This window comes from Carassius auratus, chromosome 15 (assembly GCF_003368295.1).
Source record: "Carassius auratus strain Wakin chromosome 15, ASM336829v1, whole genome shotgun sequence".
NCBI lineage: Eukaryota > Metazoa > Chordata > Actinopteri > Cypriniformes > Cyprinidae > Carassius > Carassius auratus.
The window spans coordinates 18,170,203-18,189,951 of NC_039257.1; the positions used below are offsets into that span (position 1 = coordinate 18,170,203).

General features: G+C 40.5%; 1 protein-coding gene across 1 annotated transcript in view; it reads right to left on the reverse strand.

Moving 5' to 3' along the window:
• Positions 1-9,868: 9,868 nt before the first annotated feature.
• The window catches only part of gab2 (GRB2-associated binding protein 2), an 80,015-nt gene continuing 70,134 nt past the window's right edge, over positions 9,869-19,749 (reverse strand). Inside the window, exons 4-10 of the mRNA XM_026282764.1 lie at positions 18,613-19,187; positions 16,857-16,954; positions 15,417-15,702; positions 15,178-15,268; positions 10,810-10,909; positions 10,486-10,608; positions 9,869-10,319 (exon numbers count right to left, since the gene is read on the reverse strand). Coding sequence (XP_026138549.1) covers positions 10,176-10,319; positions 10,486-10,608; positions 10,810-10,909; positions 15,178-15,268; positions 15,417-15,702; positions 16,857-16,954; positions 18,613-19,187 — 1,417 coding nt within the window. The 3' untranslated portion in view covers positions 9,869-10,175. The remainder of the gene's footprint in view (positions 10,320-10,485; positions 10,609-10,809; positions 10,910-15,177; positions 15,269-15,416; positions 15,703-16,856; positions 16,955-18,612; positions 19,188-19,749) is intronic.

Genomic DNA, 19,749 nt, shown 5'->3' on the forward strand with positions numbered 1-19,749 from the left:
CAAGTTCAATTTATTTGTATAGCGCATTTACAACAGCCTGCTGGCTGACCAAAGTGCTTTACATAAGAGCAAGAATATTACATATACATAAAGAAAAATAAAAAAATAAAATAAATAAATAATAAAATAGACCAGACAAAAATTTTAAACCACCCATTTCAAAATGTAGCATAACACAGTAGTCAGTACACTAAGGAAAATAAAAAAGTTTTTAGCAAGGATTTAAAAATAGACAAGGAAGGGGCCAGTCTGATCTCTAAAGGCAGGGTATTCCAGAGTCGTGGCCCAGCCACTGCAAATGCACGCTCCCCTCTACGCTTTAGCCTAACACGAGGGACCACCAACAGAGCCTGGTCACAGGAACGTAGGTTTCTTGATGGAGTATAAGGATGAAGAAGTTCAGATAAATAGACAGGAGCTTTGTTATGAAGGGATTTATAAATGAAGAGGAGAATTTTAAAGTCTATTCTCTGAGAAATTGGCAACCAGTGAAGGGATCTGAGAATTGGGGTTATGTGTTCATGTTTACGACAGTTTAAAAGAAGTCTGGCTGCAGCATTTTGGACTAGCTGAAGTCGTGCAATTTGAGATTTAGATATACCGCAATATAAAGAATTGCAGTAATCTAGACGCGATGTAACAAATGCATGGACAGCCATTTCTAGAGTTTTTGGAGTGATTAAGTTTTTAATTTTAAACACGACAGTGGGTGCTGATTTTAATGGATCCACAAACTTGAAATGCATGCTCATAGGAGCCACATCCAGGACCACGTTCCAGACAAAGTGAGAGGTATGAATACTGGACTTGAAATGTCCCACTTTCAACTTGATTAATTCAAGTGATTACCTGCCTCTATTCACTGTTATTTATATAGCGCTTTTTCAGGTTGTGTCAAAGCGGCTTTACAGTTATAAGTTACAGTCTGGCCGGACGACACCAGCAGTTTAATTCTAGTAAAACTCAAAAGTGTAATGTTTCTTGATACATTCTCTCACTACATGAAGTAGCTGGTAAGAAGTGGTTGTGTTTCCTCATATAGCCACACGAGGACAGCAGATATCTTTTGAAGGAAATATGTTTGATTTACAAAGTGACACAGGGTTTTCACAACAACAACAAAAATAAATAAATAAATAAATAAAAACTTACACTAAACTTAACAAAAATATAGATATAATTTACTCACCCTTATGTAATTTTAAACCCACATGACTCTTTTTTTTTTCACCTGTGGAACACAAAATAGATGTTTATGAGAATGTAAACACAGCTCTTACCCATATAATGAAAGTTAAAGTAGGGTCCATTGATACCTGAGATGGAGAGTACTGTGTGTTAACTTAATGAGATGGTTTACTTAAAAATAAAAAATAGTGTTATCATTTACTTTCCCTTATGTTGTTCTAAGCCTTTAAGCAGTGTTATTTAGTTTAACGTCATTCAAAGTGTCATTTTTTGTGTATATACAATAGAAGCAAGTCATACTGTATATCCATACAGGATAAGAGTTCATACAGTAAATAATAACTTGAAAAGAACATTAAACAAAAACTGTATCATGTCTTCATTGTCAACAGTAAGATGTAATGCAGCAGCAAATGCATTCATTCATTTTTATTTAATTTTGTTTGTAATTATGTGTCAGACTTATATATTGATAAAATGACCTAGTGCAACAGACTGCTTTCACACAAACACTATAGAGTACTTACTATTTCTGCAGTATGCAGTACACTGTTTCCAATGTGACAAATGACCCAAAGCAATATCAACACTTCTTAAATCTCTTTCGTTTCTCGTTATTTTATCAGAATGACATATGTTGTGACATTTTGCACATTACTCAATAACATTATTTGAAGAGCTAATATAATGCAAAGTGAGTCATTCCAGTCCTTGCCAGTAGGGGTCAGTGGGGCTTTGGGGATGTTCAGACTGCAGGAGTCACAGGGAGTGGCCCTTTATCTGCACTGTCATGGTGTCAGCCTGTTACTCATCACAACAGCACCAGACTGCCTTGAGACAACAAACTGACAAGACAGCAGATCATACAAAAACGTACAAATTAGATTGTATGTATTCATAGGGTTTAGCCACCAATTCGCCAAAGCATAAAATACTTACAATCTGCCATGAGAGTGTTTTAGCTACTTACATTTCAACTTTCATTTCTATTTTTATTACATTTCTTTTGTAGGATGAAAATGCTACAGTATTTGGAAAGTGTTGTTTTAATATTCCAGTTGTCAGTTTTCTTTAAAGGGGTCATATGATGCAATTTCAAATTTTCCTTTCTCTTTGGAGTGTTACAAGCTCTTGGTGAATAAAGAAGATCTGTGAAGTCTTAAATCCAAAGAGATTTTCTTTATAAAAGCATCCACATCCCCCTGAAACTAACACTAACTGTTCTAACATGCCCCCACATATCTACGTCAGTATGTGGTAATATTTGCATAACACCGCCCAGATGTTCACACAAAGAAAGAAGGCGTACCTTTTATTCTCCTTGTAGTATTATTGTTGCCGCCGCCATGTCGTATAGATGCTGTATGTTTCACTGTGAAAGCGAAACTACTTTGTTTGGCCTTCCGAAAGAGGACAATATCTGCTTGGTCATGCCTGGAGCTGATACATGCTGGTCGCTGAGGAAATACATCAACTTTGCACTGTGGATCACCGGATCGGCTTTCACTGTGGACAAAGCGGCGTCCAGCCAGGGGTCGTCACATGTGGTTGCTGGGGCGGGGTTGGGGTGGGTCATTAAAATAAAATAAAAATCCATGTTGTGTGCAATTCCCTATAGCCTATATTAAATATTTGGGATATACATTTTCATATTTTATTAGGTTCTTTGATAAGGTTACAATACCAGTGTTAATTTCGTTGACGAAGACTATGACGAAAAATATTCGTCAACTAACCTTTTTCACGGACGAAAACTAAATAAAAACTAAATAAAAAGTCAGATATGATGACGAAAAACGTGACGAAATATAACTTACACTTTAGTCAACGAATAAAAATGAGACGAAAATATATGGGAGGGACGAATGGAGAAGAGATCCAATCAGAGCGAATCTTTGAGGGTAGGTTGATCTATGCAGAAGCAGCCGAGCCATTTTAAAAAGCCGCGGCAAATGCAAGCGCAACAGCTAAACAAACGCAGCAGCAGTTACACAGAAAAGAGAACAAAGATGAGTTTGCAGAAATTCGCACAGTTTCGAGGACGTTTTCATAACAGTTTAGTTGTTTACACAGGGAACTACACTGCGATCTTTTGAAATGCCATTTGGACCCAAATTTTTATGGGGTCGTAAATGTATCACTGATTATTTTTGTACCTACTTATGTGTAATGCTATGTTTTAATATGAGCATTTATTAAAACAGAAATGTGTTTTTTAAGAATACGTTTTATAACATGCTCCCAGCATTCAACACATAAAGTTGGCTTCAGCCCCGCGATGCGGTAAAGTTGAACTGAGCAGCTGGTTAATCGCGCAACACTGAACCGAGCTCTCCTTCAGGACGTTTGCGTCCTCCTGCACCTGAACGAACAAATACAAATCGCATTTTAAATAAACATAAGAAAAAGAGCGAAAAGTGAAAGAGCTCAATTCAGCAGCGCGGTGTTCTGGTGTTCAGGGAGCAAGCAGAGACGCGTCTCAAAGTCTTCTTGCTTTTGTACCGACAACAAATACATACTAAATCCGTCTTGGAAAGTGTGTTCGAAAAAGTCTGTAGTTATGTCTTCAGTGAAAGTAAAGAGTTGAAAAGAAATGGGATGCGTATCTTTATAATGGATGCATTTGTCTCTTAAAGTGACCGCGCCTAATTTACTAGCTCTGCTGTCAGTGTCTTTAAAGTATGAAAATGAAAGTAAATCACTCACTGCTCTTGATTGAATTACTTTGTAGTTTTAACAAGAATTTATCCAAAGTCAATCCAAAAATCAGATAGAATAGATTATATTGTTTTACTAGTGACTAAAAAATAAAAATTATTAGGGACCTGAGCATGTTTTGCTTAAGTGTTTCTTTCTTTAATTGCTAATGCAACCTTTTCACACCACAGACTGAACCAAATTAAGCATTGCATCCGACATTATCAAGATGAATTTGTTGTTCTGACACAGTTTAACCCTGAGTTATTGTCATATTTTATTACCAATTTCTAAACTACAGCAAATAAACTGTGATATTGTAAGAAACGCTGAAGGTGTCTGAATACATTTTGGTTTGATTGTGTATTTTATTTTACAGTGAAGACTATGCAGTGCTATTTTAAATGAACAAAAACAAACTTTAAAAAAATGTAAACTTTGTGTAAATAGCACAAATAAACAAATAGAATGAACATACAATACAAATATAATATAGGTGGTTGTCTATTTCAATAATACTGTACTTCATCTTGAAAGAATGTCATATGCATTGCATATCATTCAGGACGAATGCATATCTTTTTCAGAGAGCATGTATATTTTTCATTGAGAGCAGGCCTTATGTTTATTTTATAAATACCATTCCATAACAGACTGATGGAAACATTTAGTCAAGTCAACTAAGTTGACTTTGTTCTACTAAAAAAAAACTAGACTAAGACTAAAAGACTTAAGACTAGACTAAGACTAAAACTCTTATGATTTTTATTCGACTAAAACTAGACTAAGACTAAAACATTTCAGATGACTAAAATGTGACTAAAACTAAATGGTGTGTTATTCAAAAGACTAAGACTAAGACTAAATCCGAATTTGCTGTCAAAATTAACACTGTACAATACGAATGTAGCAATTTAACTTGCATGATGTTCCCGATGCATGGGTCGTCTCATAACACGTGGACCACACGTGGGGCAGGTAAAGAAACGCTACTTTATTTGTGGGGCGAGCTGGGGTGGGCAAAATAATTTCATATAAGTGGGACCCGCGGGTTGGAAATTTGTTGTGCCTTCCAATAGAAAACACAACTAGAAATCATGTTTATATCACGTTTATAATGGGTTTTATGTTTATGTCTAGTTGCGCCATCCAGACAAGGTTTCACAATGTTAAGAGGCATAACATTTCGGTCTCACGCTTGAGGCATTCAGCCAATCACAACGCACTGGATAGCTGGCCAATCACAGCGCACCTCACTTTTCAAAGAGATGAGCCTTGAGAAAATCAATGCATTTCAGATGGCGGGGCATAGAGGAGAAACAATAATGTACAGTATGTGGAAAATATTGTGTTTTTTTTTTTTTTTTACCTTAAACATAGACCATATTTGCAATTTCAGATGTAGCACAAGACTAGGGTTGGGAAACACTGGAAGGCTTTGCATGTTGATGTTTATCAGTATTGGAGAATTCAACTTAAAACTGGGCTACACACCATTTGAGGACTCTATACTAGCAGACATGATGTTTGTATCAGAAGGGAAGTGCTAGTAAAGAAAGAATACATGGTTCTGTCATGAAACTGAGGCTGAGTTCTAACTCAATCTGATATAATCACATCATTATTCACATGGCACAGCCAATTGTTTTCTGTGCATATCAGCAGCTAATGAGCTTGCTGCTCAGCATTCAAATACTAATGTTGTAGCCCATTTCAGAAACCCCTCCCCTTCCCCTGCTCCACCTGTATAAATCTGCTGTGGAGTAATTTCCTGTATGTTATATAGGGGGCAGCAGTATTTCCTTCATATCTGTGGATGTATTGTCAGTAGCAAGTCTCTTTACTCATTTTGCCGCTGCAGCAGCATAGCAGATCTATTCCACCAAGACCAAACATATTAACGTGTATATTAGTATGCTAAACTCTCTTAGAGTTGTCATGACAGAAATGGGATAGTTTCTAGGCATAACTTGAAAGTGTTGCATGACCTTTGGCTCTGACTATCACTAATCAGCACTTCTGGTGTAAAATTGTGAGTTACGGTCAAGTAAACTAGGTCTCAGTCACTGGCTTTGTTCACACAGTGGACTATGTATTAGATCTGATCTTTACATGCTGTTATCTGTAAAGTGATGAAATTTGATCTGTTTGTTGAGAGAGTGTAGTCAGTTTCCATAGTAATTACATAGACATCAGTATGGTCTCATGATGCCTAAGCATCTTTTCAGAATGACTGTATTGACATGATAAGAGCAATGATGTAACAGTAGGAAACTCTAGATTTTCTTACAGCCACAAGTTTCCAAGCTAACAGATATTGATCATACGTTTAATTAGTCTTTACGCTTTGGCCAGTCTCATTTTGTGTACTGTTGAAGAACAAAAGCAATAAGGGTTGACAGAAAATGCTAATTTCTAAGAAACCTATAAGCTATACAGATAGCAGATCTAATTTTAAAAGATAATTAATTAACTGTAGTTGTTAAAAAAAATGAGTTTTAATTTTTTGCAGTTGAATTTCATAGAAAATCATGACAAAGGACAGACATCTCAAATGTACCACATTTGACCATTTTACTGGCTTTGTTTGGCATATTGCTTCACAAAATCAGCACACATAACATAAATTAATGTTAGTAGAGCCACAAGTTCATTCTTTGTACATCTTTCGTCTTCCTGCAAAACACATAATAAATTAATAAATTAATCCACAAGCGACCAAGAGTTGAACAGAAACGCTTTCCAGAAAAATCCACTCGATTAATGACATTTGTCAAAGTAGTTTTTCTCGTCTGCCACGCTTTGACCCCTTCAACAATCTACAGCAAAAATTCTACTACAGCTCACACACAAGTATTATATTCATTTACTAGTACTCTCCCCATAACAATACATACATATATTTTCAGAATAGAAAAAGACATCAAGAAACCAATTTTAGCCAGAAGTTCACTGAAACATTAATGAACCGGTAAGGCCAATGCCAGTGCCACTAAATGTCCCACAGAGTTAAACATCATAAAATAATGGCAGTCTTGTAAAGCACAGTTTTAAATAATCCACTGAACACATGAAAGGATTTGGATCTAACAAGACAATCTACGCAATTTTATTTAACAAGTCCAGACTATGTACAACTTCATATGTAAAGTTTAAACTAACTTAATACAAAATGGTTTTGGAATATGAAATGATGAGTTCAAAGGCAAATAAAATAACTTTGCTACTGCTAGAAATGGAGTACTTGGAGGTCCCAGCCCGCCATGAAATACTGAGTGAAATTTCCAAACTCTACAGCCTCCTTTATTAAAAATTAATAATGGGCTATTTTGATTACAAAATGAATATGGCGCCTTTTTACCCCTAAACTTTACCAAGCACATATTTAAATAGAATTACATTTTTATCATATTTCCTTTACCTTAAATGTTGTCCAACAAAACAGTGTTTTAATAAAACTCTCCACAGCTGAACCATTGTTTACCGTGAAAAAAGAAGTACATCACAGTTTAACAGTGCAGTGTGTCATTTCTGTCCCCCTTCTGTCAAACTTCTCTGAGAGCAAAGTATAACATTTAAAATGCAGATAAATGAGATTTATTTTAACCGTCTTTACATTCCCTCTGGCAAAACCACATTAAGGGCATTAACAAACAGTATGTTTTTATTAGTAAATGAATAGATGATTTATAGTTATTTTTGTTGCTACTCTGTAATGCCAGCCAGGGAAGCAATGTGTTTGGGGAAAAGGAGTCACCTTATCCCTATTCAGACTGCATGCAAAGTAAAGGACTGCCCACTGGATACTTTGAAGTGCATCTCTGTCAAGCTAAAAGGAGAAGGTCTGTTAGTTAGAACACGTTGCCATATTTAAAAGTACTTAGTTTAGGGGGGATCCGGTAACATTCTGGAGCCTTTAAGGAACAGTTCACCCCAAAAAAATTTTAATAAAAAAACATGGTCATCCTTAACTTTCATCTGTAGGACTTTTTCCTATGTGAAACTGAAGGCCCCTTCACACAAAGAATGATAACAGTAAAGAAAACTATTATGACTAATGCACAATGACGTTATTTTAATTAGTGCATGCTCCAAAAATGCCATGTGCCACTTTAAATACTCACAATCTTTAAAGTTGGGTGGATTTGACTTGCTGTCAATGTTTTTACAGTTCATATACCTGGAAAAAAACATTTTGAAAGTTATTCCAACCATATTGTTTTTTCAGTGCCGTTATCATTACAGTTGTGGTGTAGACTTTGATTCGCATCGTTTCTCATTATTCTCATTTACTGTTATTGTTACAGTTATCTTCCTGCACTTTCATTACTATTCTGCACTGTGCTGTTTTTAAAACCATTCCTGACACTGGCGTCTTATTTTTTAAATGTGAAGACACATTCTGTTTGAACTAAAGGTGCAATGTAGTAACATGCACATTTAATTTTTATTAAAACTAGTATATTGTGACACCCCTATGTAGAACAACAAAGATCTTATACTGCAGAATATCCAACCTTCTTTAAAAAAGAAAACATCTAATGTATGAAAAAGAGCCACTTTTGCTAAATGTGACGAGTGGGGCGGGGCCGAGGGACGTGGGAGGAGCGAGGCCGCTGGAGTGATTGGAGATGAACTACACCTGTTCGACCCACCGGTCTCAAGGCCCACGGAGGAGATGGAAGGATATAAAACTGGAGCAACGACAGTGAAGGACGAGAGAGGAGCAGGCCTGGGCTTTTTAGGTTTTGCTTTTTATTTGCGCGCATCAGTCGTCCGTGAGGGGCTGATGCGCTGTTTTGTGTTTATTTTTGTAATTAAAGTCTTTGTTTGATTGTCCGCCGGTTCCCGCCTCCTTCTTCCCGATGATTATGGAGTTAATATTATTACAGTGGTGCCGAAACCCGGGAGAAGGAGGGACATGCTGCTGAAGATCCCTCGCCGCTGTGGTGAATCCGCGGTGCCATCGAGCTAGCGAGGAGTGTGCCGCCATGGACGCTCGAGGCGGTGGGCTGGAGCGAGTTGCCGGGGATGGGCGAGCTCGCTGCCGGCCGCCCGTGATGTGGAGGGGCGGTTGCCATCCGTGAGGGAGCGGAGGAGTCGGCGCTGTTCGCCAGGGGGCTGGGGCCTGCTGCTATCCCCGGAACGGGGAGGAGCAGGGAACAGGGAACTCCTGCCGGCTGCCCAAAACCAGAGGAGCCGTCGCCGTCCACCGGGCGGCGGAGGAGTGTTGTGCCGTCCGCCGAGGGCCGTCCAGTGCCACCGCCAGGCACCGCGGAGGAGATCACCCAGCCGGTGGAGGGCCAAGCAGCAGTGCGTCTGGGAACCGGAATTTTTTTTTCTCCCCTCTCTCGTCTCTGTCGCTCCTCCTTCCATCTCCTTCTCTCTCGCCTCGTCTGTCCTACCCCCAGGTTCTCTCAGGTCCCCGTGAGCGGTCCCATACAAAAATATACCCCAGCCACTTAAGACAGGTTTTGTGGTCCAGGGTCACATATAAGCTGACATTCATATGAACTCTCAGGCCATGTGTGAAAACACCTGATTTTTTTAATGTAAAAGCTTCAAGGATCTCTCTTTCAAACCTTTTCTACGTTTTTCCTGACTCAAAGAAATTGAAAAAAGTAACCTTCTCTCTTCTGCTGAATTAACAGGCAAGTTCAATCTGGCAGCCAGACCACCATGACTTCTGTTTGAAGTTCTGCCCCTTGTAACACTGTAGACACTGTATAACACTAAACAATAAAAATGTTGAGTTTCAAACAGGTTTCCTGAACACTCCCCCTGTATGCCATTGGTCAGACAGCTCCACCCCAAACAAATGGCATTGGTTGAGTCAGTGTTACTATGTCAGGCTGGTCAGGATGCTCAAACAAACAGAGCATTGTTTTGATAGAGTCACAGTGTTTACACTTTCCTGGGGTAATCAAACAACAAATAGATTTCTAGCTGTCTTTGAATTTTAAGATGTGATGAAAGAATTTTAACATTGTAAAAAAATTGCATAATCTATAACTAGATTTAAATTATCACTGCTTATCGTTCTTCGCTCACACTTAGAGAGAGAGTAAGTAGCTAAAGTTTGGTTGCACTGCACTTTGAAAAGTTAAACATGTCTAACATGCATGGCAAGACAGTCTAGGAGGTTCAGTGGAGTTTTTTTGTCCTCAAAAGACCAAACGAACTGGATCTATGGCTTTTGTTTGGTGTATTATTCGCTATTTTGTCACAGGTAAATCAGTTTGTATCACGTTGTATCGAGTGACACATTCAGTGTGCACATTTGAAAATCATCAGGACTTGATGCCTTTAGTTGGCTCGCTTGACTGTCGCACATCTGTCCACTCCTGCATGGTGTTCTGAAGGGCCTGAGTCTTCTCTTTGTCCACTTGGACGTAGTCCACTTTTTCATCTGAGGTCACTGAAGAGGTGGACGGCTATAGCAAAAAAAAAAAAAAGGTATAGATTGTGAAAGGATTTGAAGTGATGGAATCAAATATATTCATACAAACAACTCAAAGTGCAAAGATTCATGCAAAAATATTACATTTTTAATTTTGAGCGTTAGATGATGAGCTTTCCATTTGCTTGATATAAACATACCTTTCTGTGTGGACCAGGGGAGCCAGGCTGAAAGTCCAGGGCCAAATAGTCCACATTACCACAATTCCTGGGTGCAGGACTGCTGGTGCCACTCATCGCTGGGGAGGTAGACACTGGGTTTTGCTGCACAAAAATAAAAGTTTTTTTTTTTTTTTTTTTAGAAATAGCTGACTGAAACAAAAACAAATCTCAAAGAATGGTATCTTTATTGAAAGGTAGTCTGTAGTTGAGGAAGTTGGTAACTAACTACAAGGTTGGGGTGCTATTCCCAAAGCCCATTCAAGCCTTTTCATCACATTCTGAAACTTGACTTCTTGCACTCACCATTGCCACATAATTCTCCTCACTGTCTGCAGAATCAGTACTTGTGATGCTCTGGGTCGAAATGGGCCGACAGGGCTGTGATGAGATGGAGTTCACAGGCCTGTAAAGAAATAAAAATGAAAAAACACTGAAGATGTAATATAAATAACTAATGTGTTTGGCTGCCTACTACAGGAATTCCGGGAACCATGTGTGGTGGTCTTTAACAGTCTGCAAGAAAAACGTCTTGGTTATGTATGGCAACTGTTGTTCCCTGACCGACAAATTGGGATCTCTCTTCGATAGACCAATCTACTTCAAGTGTAAACCAAACGAGCCAATGCACATTGGCATGCAATTATTTCATCCAGCTGCCGGTGATCACAGCGTGAGTATAGTAAGAAAGCAGGTGCAATGCATACAAGGTTTTCGCTGAGGAGCCGAGCTCAGTGGTAGTACAGCAACCGTGGCGACGTGACGTCTCTGTTCCCTCCTTCAGGGAACGAGGGTTACCAGACGTAACAGAGATGTTCCCTTTCAGTCGGTCACTCTTGACGTCATGTCGGTGACCGACAAATTGGGATCCATACCAAAGCGCCATGGGTTCTGCCCCTTCCAGTGCCCTGTGCCACCTGTGCCCCTCTTTAGTGTAAAATGAAAATGAACCTGATCCACTAAGAACTGGCATGCTGCGGAAGCCTCATCCTTCCCGAAGGAGTTTTCAGAAGCAAATACACATTTATCATCCATTTAGGTGTATATGGAGAAATTGGAGGTGATTGTAACCCTCTTGGGAAGGCAAAACTCTGCCAGGGAAACACAGGCTCTAAGGCTATGCTGTGGACTGCACACATAGGAATACCGCATAGGTCTCAATATGGAACTCAGCCTTACAGTTCTCGCAGATTCATTGTGAAGCCCTGGCGCCAGACATTCCACCACATCTAGCTGCCAAGGGTGATTGAGGATCTCAACATGGTCTACAGTACGGACACTCTGCAGCAATTTTACATCTGGTAAAGTCAACACCTACCGGGGCCTTTTGGTGCCACTACCTGTTTGAGGTGAGAGCACAGGAGGATACCGGCTCTACACGATGGGGGTCGCCCAGCCTGCAGCTCTACAAATATCTGTCAGTGAGGCACCATGAATCAGTGCCCAGGAGGATGCAACACGTCTAGTTGAGTGAGCTCGCAGCCTGAAAGAGCAGGGCACACCCTGTGTCTGATAAGCCAGGTTGATGGCATCCACAATCCAGTGGGCCATCATCTGCTTAGAGGCAGCATTCACCTTCTGCCTGCCTCCATAACAGACAAAGAGCTGGTCTGAGGTCCTGAAGCTTTGTGTCCGGTCTATGTAGCATCTTAAAGCTCGGACGGGGGAGTAAAGTCAGGGCTGGGTCTGCCTCCTCCAGGGGCAGCGCTTACAGGTTTACTACTTGGTCTTTGAAGGGTGTAGTGGGAACCTTGGGCACGTAGCCCGACTGGGGCCTAAGAATTACCTGGGAGTCAGCCTGGCCTAATCTTTAGACACAAATCTTCGACTGAAAATGCATGCAGGTCCCCTACCCTCTTGATGGAGGCTAGTGCAAGCAGGAGCAGAGTTTTCAATGAAAGAAACTTTAGCTCAACTGAATGCAAAGGCTCGAATGGGCCCTGCTGTAGTGATTTTAGCACTAGAGTCCGGTCCCAAGAGGGTGTAGAGGGGGGCCGGGAAGAATTTAACCTCCTGGACCTTCTAAGGAAACTGATGATGAAGTCATGCTTACCTACAGACTTTCCATTCACAGGGTCATGATATACAGCAATAGCAGCAACCTGGACTTTGAGGGTGGAGAGAGACAGCCTTAGCTCCAGCCCTTGCTGCAGAAAGGAAAGAAAGACCGCAACTGGGCACCACTTGACGAACAGGTTTCACTTCAAGGTAAAAGCGTGTCATGGGGGGACACTGGGCAAACTGAATCGCATAGCCGAGGCTGATGGTCCGAAGAAGCCAACGAGACGGGCTGGGTAACGCTGACCAGGCGCCCAGAAACCATACAAGGGGTACCAGCAGAACCACAGCCGAGTGTGGGGTGCAACGCTCACCTGGTTCCACAGGTTGACAGAGGGTGCGTGAGTAGGGTCTTTGTTGATGCTCTCGCACTGCCCAATACTGCCATCTGGTGAAGGAGGAGAATGAGTGTGGTCTAGCGTTTGGCCATCTGCCACTCTCTGTTGTCTCCTGGGACCCAGAGATAAAGGAAACTGCTCTTTTGGCGAGGATTTGGGTACTGGTGGCCATCCGGCGCCTCCTCCAGGGGAGGGAGTGGTGTGTTCACCATCTCCTGAAGAGAAGATCCCTCCATCTCTGGGTCGCCTGTCTCAGGATAGCTTGCTCTGCCATTTGCCGGCAGGTTTGGCGGGGGCCTGCATAGGCGGGGCGGTCCGTCCACGCCCGGCTCCACGATGCTTCTTAGCTAGAGGCTGCGGGAGCGGACCCAAGGGCCCGTCATTGGCGACGAACAGGCTGGGGCACTGCAGCCAGCGGACGGGTGGAGGCAGAAGCTGCCCGTCAGGGGCAGGATGTGTCAGATCACCTGTCTGCTTCTGGGCAGCCAAGATCTGCTGGGAAAAGCTCTCTGGGCAATTGCATCACTACCACCCGTCCACTGGGGGAATTGCCGAATACCCCTCCGCTGCACCGCCATCAAAAGCGTGGTGAGGGAGGAGGAGCCCACTGGCCGGTTTCTGGCAGTAAAAGGTGCCTTCCAAGACATGGTGAGCTCATCATGCACTTCCGGGAAGAAAGGCACTGGGGTAGGGAGCTGAGAACCAGTGTGGGCCTGCCCCAAGATACCAATCATCCAGCTTTGAGGGCTTGGGACGCGGTGGAGGTTTCCACTCGAGCCCTACCCTCTCTGCTGCTCGAGAAAGCAGAGAGGTCTTCTCTGGATCCGATTCACGCTTTGCTATGGTGCTAGAGGGCGAGGCGAATATTCATTGGAGAGCTCTCCCTCCGATGCTGAGATTGACATCTGGTCGGGGGGAGACCCACTGGATGCCGCTGGTACGCTCGAGTGAAACGGCATCCTTATAAGGATGATCTGTCATCTTTATAAAGACACACCCGCAGAGCTCTTTTAGAGAAATATGCTCTTTAGGAAATGCTCTTTTAGTGCTGAAGCACACAACACAGCGCTGAGGCACACAACACAGGAAGCTTCCAAGAGTGTGCTGAACTCGTAGTTCACGACTAGACAGAGTTGAGCAGAATGATTCTGTCGCTCAATTCCGAAGTAAAAAGCTGGTATGCATTGCACCTGCTGCCTTATTATACTCTTGCTGTGATCAGCGGCAGCTGGATGCAATAGTTTTATGCATTGGTTCGTTTAGTTTACACACAAAGTATATTTGGTCTATCGAAGCGATATCACAATTTGTCGGTCACCGATGTGACATCGAGAGTGACTGACTGAAAGGGAACCATTTTCAGACTAAAAGCACAGTGAATCTAAAAGCACAGTGATTCTGAAATGTTTGCACGTTAAAAACGTTGTGTCACTGCCTTCAAAATTTTCATCCATCATAATTTGGATCAAGTTTGATTTTCTGTGATTTGCATCTGTAGCAACTAAGCATTTTCATAGGAAAGGATGACGAATATGAAAAAAAAAACGCATACGAAAATTCAGACTCAGTGTGCAAGGACATTAAGACTGACACTGAGCACTTCACATGAGCATGTAAATGCTGGATTTTAAAAGCTTTGTGAAGGTGAACTTTTTAATTTTTCGTCATCTATGAGAACACTTTCCGAATATTTGACAAAAAACATGATTTTCAAAATGTTGCTTTCTTTTTTTAAACTTACCCATATTTTAGTGGTGATGAAAACAGAAAGCATGAAGCTAGAAAAAATGTCTTTGTTCTTTTTTTTTTGACAAACAAAGGGGCCATGAAGATTTTGTGAAAATTACAAAAAATGCTGGCAGTGGCAAACTAATTAAAAAAAATGCTAGCTCGGAAAAAGTTTAAATTCTGAGAACACACTGTTTTCATGCAGTCTTTTGCGGCAATATTTTCTTTAACTTTTATGCCAGTCTTGATGGAAGGACAACATTGAATAAAACAAACTTTGATCGGTCGCTTTAGATGTCAGTCAGACAGTCTCTCCTTATGAAAGTGGGCGGTCGTTGGCTATAGAGCCCAGACCTTATGTCATCGGGCAAAGGTGTGGCTATGCAAGACTACTATATAACTGATTAAAATAAGTTAATACATAACAATATAATGTTAATACAACGTTTTTAATTATTTCAGTATGTTTTCACTTGTAACTTTACTTTATTATTGTAATTATGAATAATAGTACTGCAAAATGATGTTATAAATTGGGAGACCCACTCACATGGGTCTGATCCAAGACATGGTGATGGGGCTCTTGAAGGGAAGTTCATCAATGATGCCATTGTTCCTTAAGTCAAGAGGTGTTGGTTTTGCTGCAAACCAAGACAAACAATCATCTTTTTTTATGTGTAAAAGAATTGTGAAATAGAAAGTTGTATAATGAATCAATGTGCTCTTCTAATCTTTATTGAATTTTCATGTCTTCAACAAAGACAGAAAATAAACATGAGAACTTCTCACCTGTCCGGTTGGGTTTAAGGTTGCGATTAATTGGTGGCGGTGTGACGTCACTGAGTCGGCCGGGTCGGAGACATAGTGATGCTGTACTGCCCTTCCTGGCTGGCAACGTTGCTGAAAATCCTGGGAAATCAAAATGGTGAGGACCTGGGCTCATGGGAATATAATTATTTTTAGGACTGTCAACCAGGGCAGCACTGAGAGGGGAGGAGGACGAGCCGGGATTCATGGGTACATAGTTATCCTCAGAGCTGGCACTATCGGAGCGGGTCAATGGGGCTTTAGTTCTCTGTAAAAGAAAGAAGAACAATCCAGCTCGCACAGTTTCCAGATCAGTGGTGGAAACCACTGTGACACACAGCATTTGTTCTTGTGCAGTTTGAATAGACTTGTTATTGCCAGTTTGTGACTCTGTGAGTTATGAGGTCATTGTCAGGAAATGGTGCCATTTGTGTCTTTATGACTTACTACGAATACAATTAACAGGATACTGGACTTAATCACATTATTTGATAGATGTGACTCATAGTCACATTTAGTGTGCAATGCTAAAGAGATTTTAGAATAAAATGTAAAAAAAATTATTTTTAAGTCATTGCAATTACAGTGTAATGGTTACACAAAAAATATTTTAATACAAACTATATTAAACATTCCATTTCAAGGAATAGTTCACCCAAAAATGAAAACTCTTTCATTAATTACTCACCCTCATGTCGTTCCAAACCTGTAAGACCTTCGTTCATCTTCAGTACACAAATTAAAATATTTTTGCCAAAATCCGAAAGGTCTCTGACCCTCCCATAGACAGCAAGGATTGTAAAACAATCAAGGAACAGAAACGTAACAAGGACATCGTTAAAATAATCCATGTGACATAAGCAGTCAACTGTAATGTTACGAAGATACGAGAAGATACGAAGATACGAGGAGATCAAATGTTGAATAAAGGTGGTATTTTTGTTTCGTTTGCACACAAAAAGTATTCTCATAGCTTTGTAAAATTACAGTTGAATCACTGATGCCACATTATATACAAAATATTTTAATTTGTGTTCCGAAGATGAAGGTCTTATGGGTTTGGAACTACACAAGCAATTAGTAATTAATGACAGAATTAGAATTTTTGAGTGAACTATCCCTTTAAATCTACTAATTGACGCAAAGCACTTGCTATAAGCTACACTGATATTTGTACATTATTTAATATTTTTGCACTGCCCTTCAACCCTGTAACAGTCTAGCCCAAAACATTTTAAATTTAATCTAGTTCCCTCCATGGGTCTATGGTGCTTATGGCCCTGACACTTTTCAGATTGAGGTTGAAAACTATGACCTGATGTATTCAAAGTTCAATAGCAGCCTTTTCAAAAATAAGGCACAAAGGCACCATTTTCTTGTGAATGACCCTTAGATGTAGATATGGTATAGAAGCTGCTTTACCAGATATGAGCTGAAGCCGTCATTTACAGACTCCACTGACTGACCAGAATTGTTGAAATAGACTGGCTTTTGGTGACTACTGGTCTCAAAAGAGGATCCTAAAACACATGAGAAAGTACAACAAATCTATGTAAAAACAAGTCCACCAAGTAAGGAGTTCAGGGAAAATGTTTACCTCAAACCTGGGTCACAAACAAAGGAAAAGTCATAAGATACATGAGCTGTTCGTTCTGTCTGTTCAGACTGGATTTGTAAGTGATCTAGCATTCAATTCTGTAACACTTTCACACAAAGGCATTACTTATGTGGCCATTTTCTTTATATTTCACATTGCCTCCCAGTTTAACTCTCTGGCTACCGAGCACAGGTGTGGGAATCAGGCGAGGATAGTCAAAAGGTCACTTCCTGTTCCTGCAGACACACTAATCTGGCCTTGCTGAGCCCAAACCACTAGGAAATCACTGAATTGTGTCTGCTGTTTTATTCACTGCTTATCAGGCCGGAACAAGCAATTCTGGGGCTGCCTGCTTGGCTTGAATTTCATTAGCCTCCTAGCAGAACAGAGTAAACCTTGACCAGACTGCCCCTTGCTTTCAAATCGATGTACACATTCAGAAAAGTCACTGAACAAAAGATAGCGGAAAGGTAAAAAAAAAAAAAACTATATTGAGCTGAAATCCTAAATTGGCTGCCTGATAAGTTTAGGGAGGTAAATCAATTGGTTATAACACTGTTCTACAGTCATGTAATGAGTCCATAAAGCTTAAGGAGCACTGGAGAAGTGGAAAGATGAGAGAAGAGACCAGATGAGATCAAGTGAAGACACAAAACAAGATGAGAGAAAATGGACAAAGATCAGACTTTAAAATAAACAGGCTAAATAAGTAGAGAAAAGAGAAGAGACAAGACAACATGGGAAAAGTAGAGGAGTTGAGAACAAAGAGAGATGAGAAGACAAGCCAAGACTTTAAAATAGACAAAATAAAAGAGGAAATGAGCATGAGACAAGAAAAAAAGACTAGAAAGAAGACTAAAAGAATCACATAAGATGGAGGGACAAGAGGATACAAGAGTCCTTCTTCACACCTTGTTTCTCTTGTTTTTCTTGTCTTTTTCAAATTTCCTCTCATTTTGTCTATTAAAAAAAAGTGGACATGAAAACAAGATAAGGGTAGAGACAAGACAAAATGAGAGGAAATGAGAGATAAGAGGAGAGAAGATGAGAATCAGATCAAACAGGAAGCGAAGACTAAAATAAAAAGACGAAATGAGAGAAAAAATAGATGTAGATGAAACAAAAAGACAAGAAGAGACCTGACAAAAACAGAAAGTAAGAAAAGAGAGGATACTTAAGAGAATGCATTCAGGAAGAGAAAAGATTAAATGAGAAAAGAAGAACATTACAGAGACAGAGACAAATTGAGACAAGATGAGAATGAGACAGGTGGAGACCAAGTTAAAACAGACAAGATGGGAGAAGAGACAAGACAGAACAACAGGAAAGGAGAGATGAGAGGAGAAATACAAAATGAGAAGAGATGAGGAAAAAAGGAGAGATGAAATGAAACAAAATCTGAAAAAACAAAAATGAGATAAAGTAAGAGACAAGCTTAAAATAAAGAGACAGAATAAGAGGAGAGACCAGAGGAGAACAGATAAGGCAAAAAGAAACAGCCAACATGAGAAAATATACTAGACAAAACAAGAGAAGGAGAGAAGATGAGACTTAAAGATAAACAGATTGTGAATGCATTACCTCTGTGAAGCTTGACGTTTTCCACCGCCGGCAGTGTGTTCCTCCTGGGGATGACGGACACCGTGGAGACCTCTCCATTTTGAGCCCCCACGGTCAGCGGGCTGCCCCGCCGTGTCTCTGAGCCCTGGCTGGGTTTGGGAGGTCTGGGAGGAGGCGCATTTGTGGAGTCAGAACTGGATGGCATCAGGGCATTGTGGTTCTTATCAAACGTGCGGGGGATCTGGTAGATAGAGCTAGGAATGCTGGGTAAATCATAGTTATCTAGGGCCCGCTGCTCATTGGTTTGGAAGGCTGCTAGAGTGTTATTGGGGGTCTTATAAGTGTAGACATCATCTGATTCAAGCTCTGATGCCCCTTCAGAACTGTAACCCCTGGGCAGAACGTAACAAGCGTCACGTGAGTCGTTCCGCGAAGGGGGCTGCTGATTTTTGCCGGGTTTGGGAAGGCTGTAGAAACCGTGAAGCTGGGCGCCCATGCCATTCAGGCAATGAGAGAAACCATGAGTGAGTCTCTGAACTGCCGAGTCACTGCCCACCAGAAGACTGCTGCGCGAGGCCTGCGAGAAACTGGCACTCCTTGGGGACCAAAATGACATAGGTTAGTTATTTATGATGAACAGTCAAACTTTAGTTTATGATCACTTATTTTCTCACATTATTTCGAGAAATAAATAATCTAATCTACAACAGCCAAGCTATTATTAGCCTTTGCTATTAATAATTCTAATCAGTCATGCAAATGTTGACAAGGCAAACTATATTTATGACACTGACCACAGGTCGGATCTTTTAAAATCATCCACAGTATAACATCTGTGCCAAACTCTCATAAATTAATTGAAAATTTAATCTAAAAAAAAAAGGTCACATGGCCTCATTAATTTGTGTGTGGCATGCAGTAACATCTTGGAGGGGATTTTATTGTTTTTTTGTCTGAAATGTACTTACTTTATTTACAACTCACACTAGAAATAGAAGGTCAAGTTGAATGCATTGCATTGTGGGATACAGTATTGCATGCAATGTGCTCTGTGTATAGTGCATTTTTTTGCTAATCTAATGCAGCACAAATGTGCACAGTATTCATACTCTATACTACATAAAAAAGCAAGTATAGAACTGTAATATGCTAGAAATA